At 34.3% G+C, this 17,754-nt stretch overlaps 1 protein-coding gene and 1 pseudogene across 11 annotated transcripts in view; one reads left to right on the forward strand and one right to left on the reverse strand.

The window, feature by feature from the left end:
- Positions 1-17,248, forward strand: part of THOC2 (THO complex 2) — a 99,016-nt gene extending 81,768 nt beyond the window's left edge. For 4 of the 11 annotated variants that reach the window (XM_023522178.1, XM_023522179.1, XM_023522181.1 and 1 more), the window contains 9 exons: positions 177-604; positions 805-863; positions 2,296-2,427; positions 7,152-7,289; positions 7,624-7,693; positions 7,776-7,933; positions 9,774-9,850; positions 10,300-10,343; positions 15,711-17,248. In XM_023522178.1, coding sequence (XP_023377946.1) covers positions 177-604; positions 805-863; positions 2,296-2,427; positions 7,152-7,289; positions 7,624-7,693; positions 7,776-7,933; positions 9,774-9,850; positions 10,300-10,327 — 1,090 coding nt within the window. In that variant the 3' untranslated portion in view covers positions 10,328-10,343; positions 15,711-17,248. Of the gene's footprint in view, positions 1-176; positions 605-804; positions 864-2,295; positions 2,428-7,151; positions 7,290-7,623; positions 7,694-7,775; positions 7,934-9,773; positions 10,241-10,299; positions 10,344-15,710 lie in introns of those variants that run through there. The other 7 variants (XM_023522183.1, XM_023522184.1, XM_011378238.2 and 4 more) reach the window with 4 other exon arrangements.
- The window catches only part of LOC111730770, a 4,831-nt pseudogene continuing 2,608 nt past the window's right edge, over positions 15,532-17,754 (reverse strand).

Consider the following 17,754-nt stretch of genomic DNA (forward strand, 5'->3'; position numbering starts at 1 on the left):
GGTTATTATTTACTTGACAAGTACTTCCTTTTTACTTGTCTAAAAGTTGCCCTTTAGTTTTCAAAGGGCATTCTTAGTTCTGTAATTTTTGAAGTCAATAAGAAACCCTTAATAATTTAAAACATGAAATATATTTTATGACTGTCTAAAAATCTTATATTTTTATTTTTAAATAGCAAAACTGTTAAAGAAAATGACAAAGAAAAAGGGAAGGAGAAAGAAAAAGATAAAAAAGAAAAGACTCCAGCTACTACTCCAGAGGCCAGGGTACTTGGTAAAGATGGTAAAGAAAAACCAAAAGAAGAGCGGCCAAATAAAGATGAAAAAGCAAGAGAGACGAAGGAAAGAACACCTAAGTCTGACAAAGAAAAAGAAAAATTCAAGAAGGAAGAAAAAGCTAAAGATGAGAAATTTAAGACCACTGTCCCTAATGTAGAATCAAAATCGACTCAAGAAAAGGAAAGAGAGAAGGAGCCATCCAGAGAAAGAGATATAGCAAAGGAAATGAAATCAAAGGAAAATGTTAAAGGAGGAGAAAAAACACCAGTTTCTGGGTCCTTGAAGTCACCTGTTCCCCGATCAGATATTGCTGAGCCTGAAAGGGGTAAATTTACCTTTATTTATATTTGTTTACCTTTGGTTGTCGTATAGTTGATTTTTGTCTCCTTGTTTTGGCAAATTATCTAGGGACTTCACTGAGGGCAACTAACACTTGATGACTTTAAAAGTTGGTGATTTTTTTTTGAAGTGTTTGGAAAAAGTGGAACTATACCATATTGTGACTATTTCTTTTTGTCCCAACAGAACAAAAACGCCGCAAAATTGATACCCACCCTTCTCCATCACATTCCTCAACAGTAAAGGTTAGTATAGCCTGACGAAGGCAGCGTCCATGTTAGGCTCACCTGTTTGGAATACGTGTCCTGACTTCCTTCAAGTCTTGTGCCAAGTATTCACTGGAGCCACTGGAGGTTTTATGTTCCATTAGAAAATGAATTTTTTACATATTGGTGGACTGATATTTTTTTTTCCTGTTGAGTATTTTTGTAATAAAAATGTTAAAACTTCAAGGACCTAGCACTAATTTTGTAGTGTTTGAAAGTACAAGGAAATTTTACCCAGAAGTGCCTCACTGCTTTAAGCAGTCTTTTTGGAGTGCAATGGTGGCTACAAGCAAATGAATCTTTTCAGCAGAATGAAGCTTATTTTTCAGCATAAATAATGAAGAATATATAGCACTGAAGACTTCCTGGATGATACAGGATAAACAAGATACCTCTGAATTCATCAAGCTTCTTGATGAGCATCATACCGATGTGTGCCTTCTAAGAAGGAGTCTTGAAAGGAGTTCCATTTTAAAGTCTCCTTGGTGATCAGTTCTCCTGTAGTTGTGTATATTCAGTGAGCATGCAGCTTCTGTTGTATCTTCCCTTGGAGGTTTGTTTATACCCATTGGGTTCCCAACAAGTTGAACCTTGCGTTACGATAAAAGCAGATGTGGCATCCAATCCTACCACCCAGCAAAGAGAAACCCCAGGCATTCAACTGCAGCACAAAATCGTGGGTGTAGCCTTCTTGAAGACTCAGGGTAGCCATTCCTTGCTCCATATTTAATTTTAATTCTAAAGTCATCTAATTTCATGGAATCTTTGAATTTGCAGTACGTTGAACTTTTAAAACTGTAAGTTAACTAATTCTTCATCAAGAGCACTGTGGTGGAATACCATAATTGATTTCTTTTTCTTTTAAGTGATTTTGTGTGTGTGTGTGTGTGTGTGTGTGTGTGTGTGTGTGTGTGTGTGTGTGTGTGTGTAGGGGGGTATGAGATTCACCATCAGAGGCACTTTCCACAAAAAAAAGTGATTACTCTTTTATAGAATACATTTTGTTGTTATTATAATGCCACTGAATTTTCTAGCTAACATAAAAATGTATATGTTAGAGTCACAGTAAAGTAAAAATCCAAACTTCCCTATTAAAGAAAAACTATGAAAATATAAGACAGTGTTCTTCCACAGTGACCTCCATTAATTTAAACTTTTTGTGGAGAAAAAAATGTTTTAATTTTTTTAAGCCTCTTAACATTACCTGTAGCTTAAGTACAGTGTAATGAAAAATGTGGCATTGACATTTATTTTTAAATTCTGAGCATAGAAAGATTTTTATTTGTTACATTGAGTACATATAATTTAGTTTTTTTAACATTACAATTCCATTACATGGTTTTGCTTTTGTTTTTTATTGTTGATATTCATATAATAATGACATCACGAGATTTATCCTCACAAGAAGTAGCTGGTTTATTTCCAGGTTACAGCCATACTTTCCAAAGTTCCTCTGGGTTCTGAGAACTATGCCAGCTCACCTGTCATCTCCATTCATTTTCTACAGGACAGTCTCATCGAACTCAAGGAGTCTTCAGCAAAGGTTTGAGTCTTTTAAAATCATCATGCCTAAGTAAAGCAAAATTCCTTACCTCATATATTTAGTAGATACTTTTGCCCTAGTAAATTCAGTAAGCTAGTAGAATAATCTTTAAAAACACCTCTCACAAACTGAAACAATGGATGACAATGGTCACTTTTAATGAGATTGTTATAAAATGTGCATAATGTAGCAACATTTCTATAATCTCTCCTTGCCTGCTGTGTTATGAATTATCCTTTTATGCTTCAAAATCTGGAAATAAATTTAAGGTTTGGGGAAGGCATTGTTGATTTGTTTTGGGGAGTAGGCTTATTTAATTTCTTTAAACAAATTTGTCAGGCTGTTTCCTGACTTTTTTAGACAACCTGAAAGACCAAAAACTAAATTTGATGCGTTCACATAACTGTTCTAAAAACTGAGCCCATCTCAATCCATAAGATTATTTACATTGCCTCTGCTGAGCTACCTTTTTGGTAGTTGTAGCATAATATCAAGAAATGTGGTTAATGTAAACTAGTCATTTTCCTGGAGGGGAATACTCAACTTGATGGTTGTGTTTATATGTCAGTATTAATTCTTGCCTATTACTCAACTTTCTTGAGTATTCTGCTGCTAAAATAATGTGTAGTTTGTGTATCTTATTATAGAGTTCATTTCATTATTATAGTTAAATTGTCCATTGTTCATGTTATTTTGTCTTTATTATTATAAAACTTGTATCCTCCTTTACTTCCATTTTCTACTTTGCCTCTTCTTATATCTGCTAAATATGATTCTTTTCCTGATGGACCAATACAAAATGAAATTTTGAAACAAAGCCAGTTGACATTACTAACCGCTTTTAGATCTGTAGCTTTAAAATGAAATGTCTGTGGATATTGGGCAAATAACCATTAATTTTTAATAATTTAGAGTAGCCAATGTGCCTGTGTCCTGAAATTGTAGCATTGTTTTCAGAATATGCTGTATTAATCAAGAGTATCAGTTGTACTGTCAATGCTTTCTTTTAAAGTAAAACTTTTTATTGGCTAAGTTAAACATGTATTGCAGTATAGTAGGTTTTCATAACCAGTTTGGGATTGTGTATGTCAGTCTTAACCATCAGTGGCTTGTGTGGGCTATTTTAAATTCTGGATTAACAATGTTACCTTGTATTTATTTCCTGAAACATACTTTGAAGCAGTTTGACACCTGCTGTTACAGTTAACCGGATTTTCTAATCAATGATGAAGATTATGGTTCCTTATATTTGTAAAAGCCTTGTGAAAATAACACATATGTGAGAGAAACATATGTTATTTCATGCTCAGTATGGTGCTGAGAGGTAGATAGGGCAGGTGGTAGCATCTTTTTGACAAAGAAAAGACTAAAAAAAATTCATAATTCCTTCCCAGTGGCATCTAATTTGTCATTATCAAAATTTGGACTACAAGTAAGGTTCCTCAAGTGTTTTTACAACAATGAATTACAATGAATTACAAGGAAAGAAATTATAGTTCCTTGATTCTTAGCACCTATTTCAACAGTAGTTGACAGGGTTCCTAAGTCTTTTAGTGTGTTTATCTTTCTTTTTTAAAAAATTATAATGATTCAATCTTCCTACTCCCGCCCTTTAAAAAAAAGATGGTGACTTTTTAAGAATTTAAAATTCAATAGATTTATTCCACATTCAACCAGAAAATTTTGAAAAATGACATATGAATACACTTCTAAAAATTATGTGACTCAAACCACTTTTCAGATCCTTAGTGCTTGTATGATATCTGGCAATATTATTTGGCATTCAGTAAATACTTGAAATTAATTCTTAGGCCTTTGGACTTTGGTAAAGCATCCAAAGTTTACTGGTCTGCATAGTTGATGTTGCATTTTTATGTTTCTAGGAAATTTTAATAGTATGTGAATATCTTAGAAAAAATTTTATTGGACTTTGATCTCTAAAATTGATCTTTATATACATTCACTGCTCTTGAGGTAGCTTTTACTTTTTAGAGGACTTGAAAGACGTGTGTCTACTTTTTCTTGTTGTCTTGTCACTCTTAAATATACAGTTGTTACCCTGCCCTTACATGTAAAGTTATGCCCTGGGATTTTTTTTTTCTTTTTAATTATTATTAAATTACTTACTATTTTCACTTTCTAATTCATAGTAAAATGTAATGCATGGACTTGGCTTTTCAAGTAGGATTAGTTAAAGAGAAAAAAATCTAGCTTAGTATCTAAATATTTTTTCAGTTCACCTTCCACCCCCAATTTGCGATTGGCATATTTCCAGTTTTGGTCAGTTGTGTTTTTATCCTGCAATCCTACCAGCTACATCTGATGAAGAATGTGTGAAAAGCATGCTCCTTTAACCTAGCTTCTCTGTAATTTAGGAGGGCAGCAGTAACCACCACAAAAGAGAATGCTGCTTTTAATTCTGCTCGCCATCTTAAAACAAGGATTTACAACCAAACCCAAGCCTACAAGTGAGGCCATCTTTATATATTGTAGCTTTAATAAGTAAAATGTAGCAGTGTTCTCTTAAACAAATTTTGAAAATCAATCAAATTGTTTTTTGGACCTAATGATTCCAGTGTCAAAAATAAAAGCAAATCAGAAACAAAATTCAACAACACTACATGCAGATCAGTTTAACAAATCATTGATTTTATTTGGCAGACATGTATTGAGTATTCACTATGTGTGTACAAGATACTAGTAAGTGTGTAAAAGTTGAAAAGGCACATTAGCTCCTCTACCATACTGGAAACTATGTTATAGATGAAAATAAATGACATAAAATTAATGGAAAAAAGTGAATATAAAATAGGTTCACTGGAAAGTGAGTTGCAGAGTTGAGAGACAGTTGAACTGCTGATGACTTTTGAGCCATCTTTGAAGGCTAAGTAGGCTTTTAACAGATTAAGGTAAAAGCGAGCATCCATTCTGGTGAAGAGCTTTGGGAAGGACAGGGTATTAGGGAGCAGTTGTAGCTACAGCATACAGTGCATTGGGTTGTTCCATGGTAGGATATAATCCTGTGAAGATTGTGAAGAGCTTGGAATACCTAAGCTAAGGAGTATGCATTTTATTCTATACGTAATGAAAGACTATCGTGATCAGAACTATTCTTAGAAAGGTAGAAAGAAGGAATAGAATTGAGTGCATTTCTAAACTAAGAATTTCTAGGTTTCTCAATTCCTTACAATGCAGAATTTAAGTTAGGCACAGTTAAAAACATTCTTGGGTGTGTGTGTGGGGTGTGTGTGTGTGTGGTGTGTGTGTGTGTGTGTGCGTGCGCGCACGCGCGCACTACATGCTTATTTGTAACCACAAACTTTTTTTTTTTTTGCTTTTATTGGGAAAATTAAGCAATACTTGAAGTCGTCTTTGAGTGTTGCAGTAATATTTATTTTATCAGTTTTATGAATAATATCGACATGAATAGAAAATCTTGAAATGTCTTTCAGGGTATTATACCCAGCAAGGGTACCTTTTGGACAAGCACTTTTATGACTGTTTCTCATTCTCTTGCTCTTTGTTATTAATGAACATTTTGTCTATTTCAGTTGACCATCAACTTTTAAACATTTAAAAAAAATCTACTTCTGCACTGCTATGGCAGTATTTCTGAGCCAGCTGAATTGAAAATAATTGGTGTTGTTAAAAAATAAGTGTTTAATTCTCAAATTGATGCTTGTCTTTTTTCACTTACTCCTTTGAATACCAAAGGATTTCCTTGTGTAAAAAGATTTGACTTTTGACTATTCTTTTCATTCCTAAGGTATAGCTAGAATTGCGTAGTTATGTAACAAGTTATATTCAGTATTCTGCTGCCTGATACTTTTAATGTCTTAAACATAAGCTTGTAGCACAGTTGTAAATGCTATAAGGTTAAGTATCTGATTTCCTTAACATTTACTTTTATAATGGATTTTCATATTTACACCTTGCATAAGTAAGGTATCTCTTATTTAGAGTTAGGAAATCCTTGATCTTTGGCAGTTTTATTGCCAATGGACCTTTGGTAGAGAAAGAATAGGCAGAGGAGAACATCGGTTCATCATTTTTCAGTTTTTGAGTTGTTTCATCATCCTCAGCTGACTGTATGATTTTCTGAGTTATTTAGAACTAGTAGGACAAATTTCACAGTAGTGATTATTTGATAGAAATTGCAGTGCTTTCAGAAGTAGAGAATATGCAGCCTTTACATTTGTAAAAATAATTTATAGGATAATCTATACATGGTATATACTGAGGGAGAAAAGACTGATCAGTCAGTCATGGCTAGGCTTTATACTTTAGCTCACTGTCATTGATTACCTATCAGTAGATGCTAAAACTACTTAAAATTTCCATGATTATAGAGAGGTTTATTTTTATTTTTTTACAGTAGAGAAAGTCCAGCAACTATTTTTCATGTATGGACTCTTGTAATGGTGGTTATAAGTCCTCACAATAGAACTATAAAAGAAAATGTAGCTTGTGAATTTACTGATGAATTTCAGTTGAAGCAGGAATGAACAGATTGGGTTTAAATGATAACTTTTATTAAGCCAAGAATTGAAGTTTTTGTATAATTTGTGCCATGCTCTCTTATTTTACCTCTTGTAATCCAGACAGCTGACCAGTTTTGACTTTGGGTCTAACTACCAATTGTCTTTCATTAAATAAACAATCAAGCAAATGATACCAATACTGGAAAACTAATAATCTTTAGTAATATTGCCTTAATTTAACAGCTCTACCTTAATCATACTCCTCCACCACTGTCCAAGAGTAAGGAGAGAGAAATGGACAAGAAAGATTTGGACAAGTCAAGGGAAAGATCCAGAGAAAGAGAGAAAAAAGATGAAAAGGACAGGAAAGAGCGGAAAAGGGTTTGTAATTTTTAAAAACTAGTTTGGAAAGTTCATTATCACGTACAGTAATGTGTTGCCTTTTTAAAAGTATTAGTTTGTTGCATGGCAATCTATTAGTGTTTAACTGGTATTTTCATCCTAAAGTGTGTTTGAATCTTCTACAGTAATAAGGATCTTCAGCCTAATAATCTCTTCCAACTCTGCTATCTTTCAATGTCATTTTACCAAGTATGTGAAACAACCACAAATATTCTCCAATGCTGGTTAGCTGTGCCCTTCTCATATAAAAGTAATACTTTAAAACAAAAAACATAAACTCTTGATCAATGTAGTTCACAATTCTTGGTTCTAGGATCACTCAAACAATGACCGTGAAGTGCCGCCGGACTTAACCAAGAGGCGAAAAGAGGAAAATGGAACAAGTAGGTAGACTTATTAATACTTTTGAAGCAATCATCAAACTGAATTGGAAAAGGATTTCATGATTCTCTTTTATAATTTTAGTGGGGGTTTCAAAACACAAAAGTGAAAGTCCATGTGAGTCTCCTTATTCAAATGAGAAAGACAAAGAAAAAAATAAGTCAAAATCTTCAGGCAAAGAAAAAGGTGGTGATTCATTTAAATCTGAAAAGATGGATAAAATCTCCTCTGGTGGCAAAAAGGTAAATAAGGAAAACAAAGGAACAATATACTTTTCTTAGAAAATTAACCCTTTGATAATTTAGCAAATATTGCTTTTTTGTAGTCAAGTGGTCTTTTGTTAATTATTTGGGGATGGGAAGATGAGGCATTAGAGGAGTGCAGGTTATCTGGGGAATCCCAGCCAGTTCAGTCCCAAATTACTGGAGGGTACACTTCGTTTATCTTTGTAATGCCTTTCCTCTCCATTCTACTCCCATCTACTTCTATTCGTTGAGTTTCAGCCTTTCTTTTTGTGTTTTCCTTTTTTCTCCACCAACAATGCCTTTAGTTTCTCTTCATTCATGAGATTAAAATATGGTTACATGTATTCTCCTTGATCATTCCACTGTCATAAAGTATTAATTGTGATTTCAAACATTTTATAGTATTTTCTCCTAATTTGTGTTTGCAATTTGTATTTGATTTTCAAATTAAGTACAGTGTGCATTCTTTTAGATACTAATGGATGAGATTCAGAATATATCTCATGCATCTGTCATAAAGGAAGCACATCATTACTAAAATGTAAAGTGTTTACAAAACATTGTATATATTCAAAATTTATACCATGTATTTATAGTTCTTAAAAGCAGTTTCAGAAAATTATAAGGTGATAGTTTTTGAATTTCTATATGCTTTAAAAAGGAGGCTACTCCTTTTAAATAAGTATTTTTTAAATTGAGATAAAATGCACATAATATAAAATTAACCATTTTAAGGTATACAGTTCAGTGGTCATCATCTGTATCTAGTTCCAAAATATTTTCATCACCCCAAAGGGAAACTCCATACCCATTAAGCAGTCATTCCCTGTTTCCTCCTCCTTTTATCCTCTGGCAACTACTAATCTGCTTTCTGTCTTTGTGGATTTACCAGTTTTGGGTATTTCATATAAATGGAATTGTATAATAATGTGGGCTTTTGTGTCTGACTTCTTTCACATAGCAAAATGTTTTTGAGATTCTTCCGTGGTGTAGCATGTATCAATATTTCATTTCTTTATATGGCTAAATAATATTCCATTGTATGAACATACCACATTTGTTTACCATTTGTAAGCTGATGGACTTTTGTGTCGTTTTCTATCTTTTGGCTGTTGTGAATAGTGCTGCTTTAAAATATTGTTTAAATACCTGTTTTAAATTCTCATGAGTGTATACCCAGGAGCAGAATTTCTGGGTTATGGTAATGCTGTGTTTAACTTTTTGAGGGACTACCAAACTTTTCCACAGTGACTGCACAGTTTACATTTCCACTAGCAATATATGAGGGTGCCAGTATCTCTACATCCTTGCTAATGCTTGTCATTTTCTGGTTTTAAAAATTTATTTTTATTTTTATTATTTTTTTTTATTATAGCCATCCTGGTGGGTGTGAAGTGGTGTATCGTGGTTTTGATTTTGCATTTCCTTAATGACTAATAATGTTGAACATCTTTTCATGTGTTTTTTGGCTATTTGTATATATCTTTGGAGAGATCTATTCAGCTACTTTGGCCTTTTATTAATTGGATTGTTTTTTGTTGCTCAGTTGTAAAAATTCTTTATATAGTCTGATACTAGACCCTTATGAGATATAATTTGCAAATACTTTCTCCCATTCAGTACGTTGTCTTTTCACTTTCTCGATAGTGTCCTTTGATGCATGAAAGTTTTTACTTTTGTTGAAGTCCAATTTTGTTGGTGTTGATTGTGCTTTTGGTGTCATGTTAAATAAGTTTTTGAAGAAAAATTTATGACCGATGGGTGATTGAAAAGGGATTTTGAGCTGATTTTTATATTTGGTTTTCCCTTCTCTGACTAATTCCACCATTCCTTTTAGGAGTCCAGGCATGATAAAGAAAAGATAGAAAAGAAAGAGAAACGGGACAGTTCAGGAGGAAAGGAGGAGAAGAAACAATATCCTTTTCATCTTATTGATACTTTAAATCAGCGTAATGGAAAGCTTTGATACTGGTCATGTTTAGAATTTTACCTTTGTAGTAGTATATGGTCTAAATGCTTAATATCTTTTAAGTGGTCTCTCCAGTTAATCCTCTCAAATGTATAAAATGTAGAAGTGGGAGACATTTTTTAACTTCTTTGTTCACTGAGGTTGTTTTATGCCACCAGGGGATTTAGAGTCCCTCTGGCTGTATATCACTGAGAGGAAGAAAGGGAACAGAGAGTGCCTTGGGCTAGGGGTATGGGGAATTGAAGGAAAATGATGCAGCAGATGAGCAGAGCTGGTAGAGTTTGAGGCCACCAAACTGGTCAGAGCCAGGTAGGCCTGCAAGCTGAGGGATTGTACTAAAAGATGATACACCATTCTTTTTTTCCAAGTTGTTTTCCCTTAATTTGTCATCTACTCATAAGTCCTCGGACAAGCACAGATAATGAAGACTCAATCAAGGTGAGTGTTCTCTTACCTCCTTTTTATTTAAAGAGAAATTTTATAAAATGAGGTTTGATAATGTTGAAGAAACTAGATTCATTTTGTAAGGTACAACTAGAATTTCTCACCTAAATATAATGACTAGTTCTTTGGGTATAGATGCAAAACAAGATTTGCGGTTATTCTGAACTATTTTCATTTTAAGCTTGCTGATTAGCTATGCATTTTTTTTTTAGCACCAAGATGTATCTAAGAACATCAGGCTTTCTCTTCACTACTCATTCCCATCTTCTCTGGATGATAATTACCCTTTTTAAGTGCTATAGCTTTGTAGGTCGTGATGGCATCTGCATTTTACAGGTGAAGAAACTGAGACTCTGAGAGGTTAAATTAAAGAGGGTGACAGATACTAGTGGGCAGAGCCAATACTTACACATAGATCTTCTTGCCCGTCAGTGTTCTCTGTTCCTTTTGGCTTTTTTATGCAGACATGTTATTCAGAGATTTTTTGTTTTAAGTTTTTATGTCTCTTTTTCTACCACTGCCTAAGTTTTGCAAAGCCAAAAAATATGGTCTATGCTTTTACTTCTGGAATTTAAAATATGCAGCTTTGTTTTCATAGCCTTATGTGAGATTTAAAAAGTGTTTTAACCACCTTAGATAAATTGTATGTGGACAGTAATCCACTCTGTCCAACAGAGTGTTCAGAACCTAAATATATACACTTTTTTGAGCACTCAAGGTCATCATCTGAATAGTTATTGTTTTGTGATGCGTTAGGATTATTGGGGTATGTAGGATGATTTGCCCTCTACATTCAGTGGTTCAAAATGGTTGTATTTGAAGTTGTCAACTTTTTTTGTAGTCTCATTTTCTTGCTTCCATATTAGCTCTCACTTCTTAATGATATCAAGTATACTTGCTGTCTATACCCTTTCCCTAATATTATTTGCTGCTTCTAATCTTTTACGAAACCAGATAGATTACCAAGGCTGTTTACAGTTGTTTAAGAGTGAGAGCCCATTCTGTATAAAGGTATGAGCTTTAGGGTATAGATTTTGTCATAGTTATTTTAGCTGCAGAGCAAGGATTCGAGGGTTCTAGATAGGTAACCTCCTGACTAGTGGTGTGCTTTTTCAGCTTTATTATTCTGAGTTTGTTATCTAAGTAGTAGAGTAGGGTAAAATGAGAACATTTAGACTTTAGTAATTTTTTTAAAATTAGAAATATCGTAAAAGAAATATTATTGCCCGTTCTTCAATTCTAGCCACCCTCCACCTCAGCAAATTATAAACTCTTAATCTTTTTCTTTTTTTTATTCTTCACGTTAACCTTTCTTAGAATTTGGTATTTAGCTTTTTACTCCTTGTTTTCAAATAGTCTCTTTATTAAAGAAAACCAAAAACACCTACCTCTTATATCTTCATTAGAAATGGGCCAACTATAGCCACTGAAAACTTTCACTGTGATTTTATCCATCTCTCTTTACTCAGTACTTAAATAGTATTCTTTGGTATATGAAGGTTATGCTATAGATTCCTTTGAGTTCTTCATATGGGCCATGGATTTGTACTTTACCTCTCTATATCATCTCTCAAGACCAAAGGCATGAAAAGACTGGCCTGGGTGTTAGATATTAGGTTGGTGATCTTGTAGCTGAGCTACTCAATTTGGATACCCTTTTAAGATACATTTAGCTTGATGTTCATCATCTTCAGTTTCTTGTTGACAATTAACTGTACTTTCTTATTGGGTAGACTCTTAGTTTTGTGAGACTCTGGTTGGTAATTTCCTTTTTCTGGCTGTTCTGGCTGCTTCCTATCAAGTCTTTCTATTGTTCTTTCTTTACCTTTAGAGGTCTTATCATTTTTGGATTTGCCCCATTTACCTTTAGGCTACTTAAGATCTGCTGTTCCCTGCTCCGTTTTTTTTTTATTTATTTTACATTCTACAGAAAAGAGAGTTGTTGTGTATGTCACATTTCTGTGACTCAAAGGTGTCATTAATTGTAAGATTCATTATTGGTTTATAGAACTGTTCTTTGAAAAGGGTGAATAGAGAAACTACATTATTTGTAAGTACCCACCCTGATTTCAGAAACATTAAAATGATCGTATTAGAGTTAAGAAAATACAGTGTATATATGTGACCCAGATTAAATTCCTTCAAAAGTCTTTTATCTTCTTATCTTCTCATAATTTTTGATTGCACAGTTCTTCCTGCTTGTTCTCTATATTTTCTGTTACTTGTTATTGCTAAAGTCTTTATCCAAATTCCTTATCTCTGTTTGATTTAGTCCCTTGAACACTGCTAACTGCTTTGCTGTTAACCTTGCTTTGCTGTTAACCTTTTCCTCTAGTTTAATCTTTAAAAATTTCTGCCTATTAAATTTTTCTTTTTAGCACCATCCTTTAGCTTCTCAATTTAAATTTGATACATGTGATCCTCATTTCATGAATGTTGGGTTCAGGTAACTTATTGAGAGTCTTTTTATAAACCACATGTTGTGCTAAACTGAGACTTGCTCTCAGACTTGAGAAGCTCAATCATCTTAGACTTTATTCTTCATTTCAAAGAACGTTAGCAGTTAGCTCTATCCTGTCTATCTGTATTTGTAATATGCTCCGTTTGTATTTTAATCCTTCACTCCAGTGAGGCCTAATATATTTTTGCAGGCCCATCTTTTACCTCTAGTCACACGTGTAACCTAATACTTTTATCCTTTAAACCCAAGGTTGTAAATTCTTAGCCCTTGGGCAGAATGTGGCTTGTTAGATGTACCTTATGGGCCTCACAACAATATTAACATTTTTAAAAAGTGGTCACCTTTAAAAACCAGAAGAGTTGACAAAATCCAAATTTCAGTTTCTCTTAAAGAATTGGGACATCTAGCAGTATCTTGTCCTGATTTCTGTATGGCAGCAATTAACTAGATCTGCCTAGGCGCTGCTGCCCCTTTATATAGAGAGTGGGTTATTTTTTATAGTTTACCTCAGCCCCCACTTAGCTCACTTAATTTGTTTCCAATATATACTAACCCCTGTAAACAATTGATTTTGTAATTCTTATTATGAGCCTTGTTTCTTTGGTCCATACTTGGAAACTGACCTCCTAAGCACTCAAAGATTGCTTATTTTGGGACCATATTGCCATGTCTAGGCGTAGTCCTAGTTGCTGGTAATATGTGTTGGAGTAGGGAGTGTTCAGTTAAGTTTCTCAGTAGTTTCCCATTGCTTATGTGCACGCGCGTGTGTGTGTGTGTAGGCTTGCCTACAGAGTCCTAGTCACCGATTCTTATGTATATGTATATTATGTATTTCTCTTAGAATGTGATCTTGGTGAAAGCAGTAACTTCATTCTTTCTAATCAAACAGCCAAGTATTTTTTATTACCTACTAAGTTTCTTCTACTCTGTTAACTTTACATGGAGAGCTATGTACACAAGTATTAAGTATATCTCTTTGGGATCAGTGAGAAACAGCACTGACTTTTTTCATCCTCAAAAAAGAAGGTTTAGTTTATTTACGGTGTTTAATAGTACACCGTTTAAAAGGAAGTTGCTTTATGTGCTGCAACATATTTTTTTGAGGGCAAGTTTATTATGCTATCATCTGGGTCTGTATGTAGTAATCGTTGAAATTGCACAAAAGTTTTGTTAGATTGAAATGATGGCCATAAGCTATTTTTTTCTTCATTATAATCCTTTATACTTTTACAAGTACTGGGTTTGTGTTCTGTGCACTGATATTCTTAGGCACCAAACAGTTGGAAAGAACAGGAGGAATTTTCTGTTTCCTTTCTTCTGTTTAAGGTAGACCAAATATTCACTAAGGTGCTGTGCTGTTTTTTGTCTGGACATAGGCATGAGCACTTACAAAAAGCTCCTGTGCCACATTTACCCCTGAGCGTGACTATCCTGTACACATGCATTTATCCTGAGAAGCACCTCTGGGTATGTTAAGATTCAGGTCAACAAAATCCAGTTTTAACTCTAAGTCACATTTTATCCATGTGAAACACAGGAAGTGTGTTTGCTGTGTTAAGAATTCCTAGATAGCAATATAGGGGTCAATGAAGTAGAAAAGTGAAATTAGGATGGCTGTCCCTATGTCTTTCTCTTATAACTCCTTTCTTCCTCATTAATGTTCATTTGACTTTTTAGCTGTCAACTTCATCCATATATGCCTTTCGACTTAGAGTGTGTGTGTATGAGTGTGAGAGTGAATGAGTGAACAAACTAGGATCATGAAATCCTGACAGCCTCAGACACTGGTAAAAATGAAGGGAACTAAATTCTGGGATGCCTTCTTTGAGGCGAAGATGCTTAACCAAAAATAATCTATTAATTCAATGGGCTTGTGTTTTATAGTTTCTCTAAATCAGTTTTTTTTTTTGCTATCAAGAGTGTTCTTTTATAAGAAATCTATGAACTATTGAAGCAAATTAGAAAGTGTGTGTGTCTGTGTGTGTGTTTATGAAAGCATACCTCTGATAAGAAGGCTGAATTTATATTTGTCTTTCTTTACTTCGACCACCAGTCCAGCTGCTTTTTTCTCTAGACTTCCCTAATTTTCAAATTTGCTTCTTGCTGTCACAGCTCTCTATAAAATAATATCATTTAAAATCAGCTGCTTCAACCCTGAGAAGGGTATGCTTTGAGGTCATTTCATGAAGTTTTCTGTTGCCCTGACAAAGGAGTAGTGCATGGTGGAACATAGGCAAGTGACAACCTTACTAATACAACAGGGCCTATTTCTGGCAAGAAAGAAGAAAATACACACACAGGATGCCCAGCTAATTCCCAACAGAAGGTGATGTTTACAGAGATAAATTGTCTTAACAGAGTGGAGGGCCACTTTTTGTTGCAATGTGCCCTACAAACATGACATTACCAATACAGTTTATAGCACTGATACAGTAGAGGTGTCTAGGGTGGAGGGCAGCCAACTTTGAACTGAGCCTGAAGTAGAAACCATCTGAGAAACATCAGTTGTCCTAGGTGTAAAAAAGATAGATCTGTGTGATCCCTTGCATTTGGAGCCTGTGCTTTCTTATTTACAGTAGTTAAAAGTGGCCCATAGTTTTAAAAAAGTTAAAAAACCTTAGAGAATGTTCTAGTTAATGTGGTATAAACTCATTGTTAATGAGAAAATATTACCCTGCTAGAAGGTAGAGTCCTGAAGGCTGAGTTTGCATTGTTTCATCACTATGTGACTTTCTTCTTGATGGCAGTTTTCTTTCTGAAGTTCACTTTAGGGTGGTTTTCAAGTTTGTAATCCCAACACTTCAGCACTGTTTTATAAATACATTCTGGACACTGCTGAGAGACTGACATCCAGTATCTTCTTTCCACTTGCTCTCGTGCTTGCTGATTTGTCATTCCAGGATATGGACAGACCCCTAAGCTGAAGGTCTCCCAGAGGAGGATGCCAAAGCTACATGCGTCACTCTCAGAACGATATCTCCCATAATTAAGAGCTTCTGGTGCTGTCCATTTAATGGGAATCTGCTTTAAGTCAGAAGATGAATACAAACCACCATCCTCTTAACGAGACATTCCAAAGTCACTGATTTTTTGAACATTATTTTCACCTCCAGGCAGTTTCTTGCAGCAAGGTCCCTGTGTATACAATTTTTACTCGAGATTCGCCATCCAGAAGCAGCATCTAATGAAAATTTCACTAACTGTTTTAGTTCATCCATCTTTCTCAGAAAAGAGAGGAAATCGCCTCCTGGAACAAGTTCTTTAATGATGTAGATAGGCTGTATTTGTGTGTGAACTCTCTTATAAGTCTGACAATATTGGGGTGATTATATTGCTTGAGGATTTTGGCTTCTTGTAAAAATTTTAATTTCAGTTCCTGGGAAAGGTCATCTTTACATGTTTTAACAGCAATAGCATTTTTATCCTTTAATGTACCCTTAAATATCTCATCCAAACTTTCCTTGCCGAGTAATTCTCCTATTGTGACATCCTCATGATTGAGAACCCATTTCTTATTCGAGTTATGGCCATACTGATAACATGATACTCTTTATTGGAACATTGACTTTTTTGCCATTTAAAAAATTGCACATAACATAAAACTTGCCATTTTAAAGTGGTTTTTAGTATAGTCACTATGTTGTATAACCATCACTACTAATTCTAGGACATTTCCATCACCCCAAAGAGAGCCCCACAGTTGTTAGCAGTCACTCCCAATTCTCCCCTTTCTCCAGCCCCTGGAAATGATTAATGTACTTTCTGTCTATAGATTTGCCTGTTTTGGACATTTCATAAAAATGGAATCATGCAATATGTGGCCTTTTGTGTCTGGCTTCTTTCACATAGTATCATGTTTTCAAGGTTCACCCATGTCGTAGCATGTATTAGAACTTTATTTCTTTTAATAATTGAATAATATTTCATTGTATGAATGTGTACCACATTTTGTTTATCCATTCATCAGTGATGGACAGGAGCAATGATTTTTAAGTATTAAAATTGTTAAGTTCAACGTTAGTGTATCCACAGTTATAATTGATAATATCAAGATTATACATGGTGTGAACAGAATGCTGTATAGAAATGATATGTAAATTATTTGTCAGCATTTCATGCAAGTGTGATTATTTTCTAAGGCTCTTCTAGCTCTGGTTTTATGAAATATGTGAATGTAGTATTTTCATCAATAAAGTTTAATGCGTTAAGCATTAGTTTAAAAATTGAATGAGAACAATGTTAGGCAGATAAAAAGTTATTTGCCACATGTTGTAATGATCATGTTTTGAATTAATTTCAATATGCAGTATTTGAAAAATGTCAATACATAAAGGAAAGGAGTATAATTAAGTCAATATATTTTTAAAGCAATTTTTATAATTTAGCAAACATTGCATCTTAATATAAGTCACTATTAAAATCGTGTCCTTGTGAAAAATGTGATGTCATTTTTCTTTTTTTGTTGATCATGTAAAATTGGTTCCTTTTCATTGCTACGCATTTTGTTTACTTTTGATAAGCTATTGCTTGCCCCTGTGAAATATTTTACTTGTTTTGATTTAATTTTTTTTCTTCTTCCCCTCCCCCCAACCTCTCCCTCTCATAGACAAAATGTTCAGATTTTTAAAAAGTCATCATAGTGTGCCTATCTTTTATGGTTTATGAGAGTGGGCAATAAGTAATACGCAAATATTTCATCCTTTTTTATCCTTATCTAGGGACTCAATTCAAACCTTTGTTATTGACAGAACTCACTCACTGATTTTTCTTTCTTAAATCTTCCTTCCTCTCCTTTCCCTCCTTCCTTTTTGCCTGCCTGCATGCCTTCTTTTCTCTTTACCTTCTCCTCTCCTCCTGTCATCTTCTCTCCTTTCTTCCTCCTCTCTCCCTCTTTCCTTCCTTCCTTCCTTCCTTCCTTCCCTCCCTCCCTCCCTCCCTCCCTCC

The sequence above is a fragment of the Pteropus vampyrus genome, unplaced genomic scaffold (assembly GCF_000151845.1).
Source record: "Pteropus vampyrus isolate Shadow unplaced genomic scaffold, Pvam_2.0 Scaffold335, whole genome shotgun sequence".
Classification (NCBI taxonomy): domain Eukaryota; kingdom Metazoa; phylum Chordata; class Mammalia; order Chiroptera; family Pteropodidae; genus Pteropus; species Pteropus vampyrus.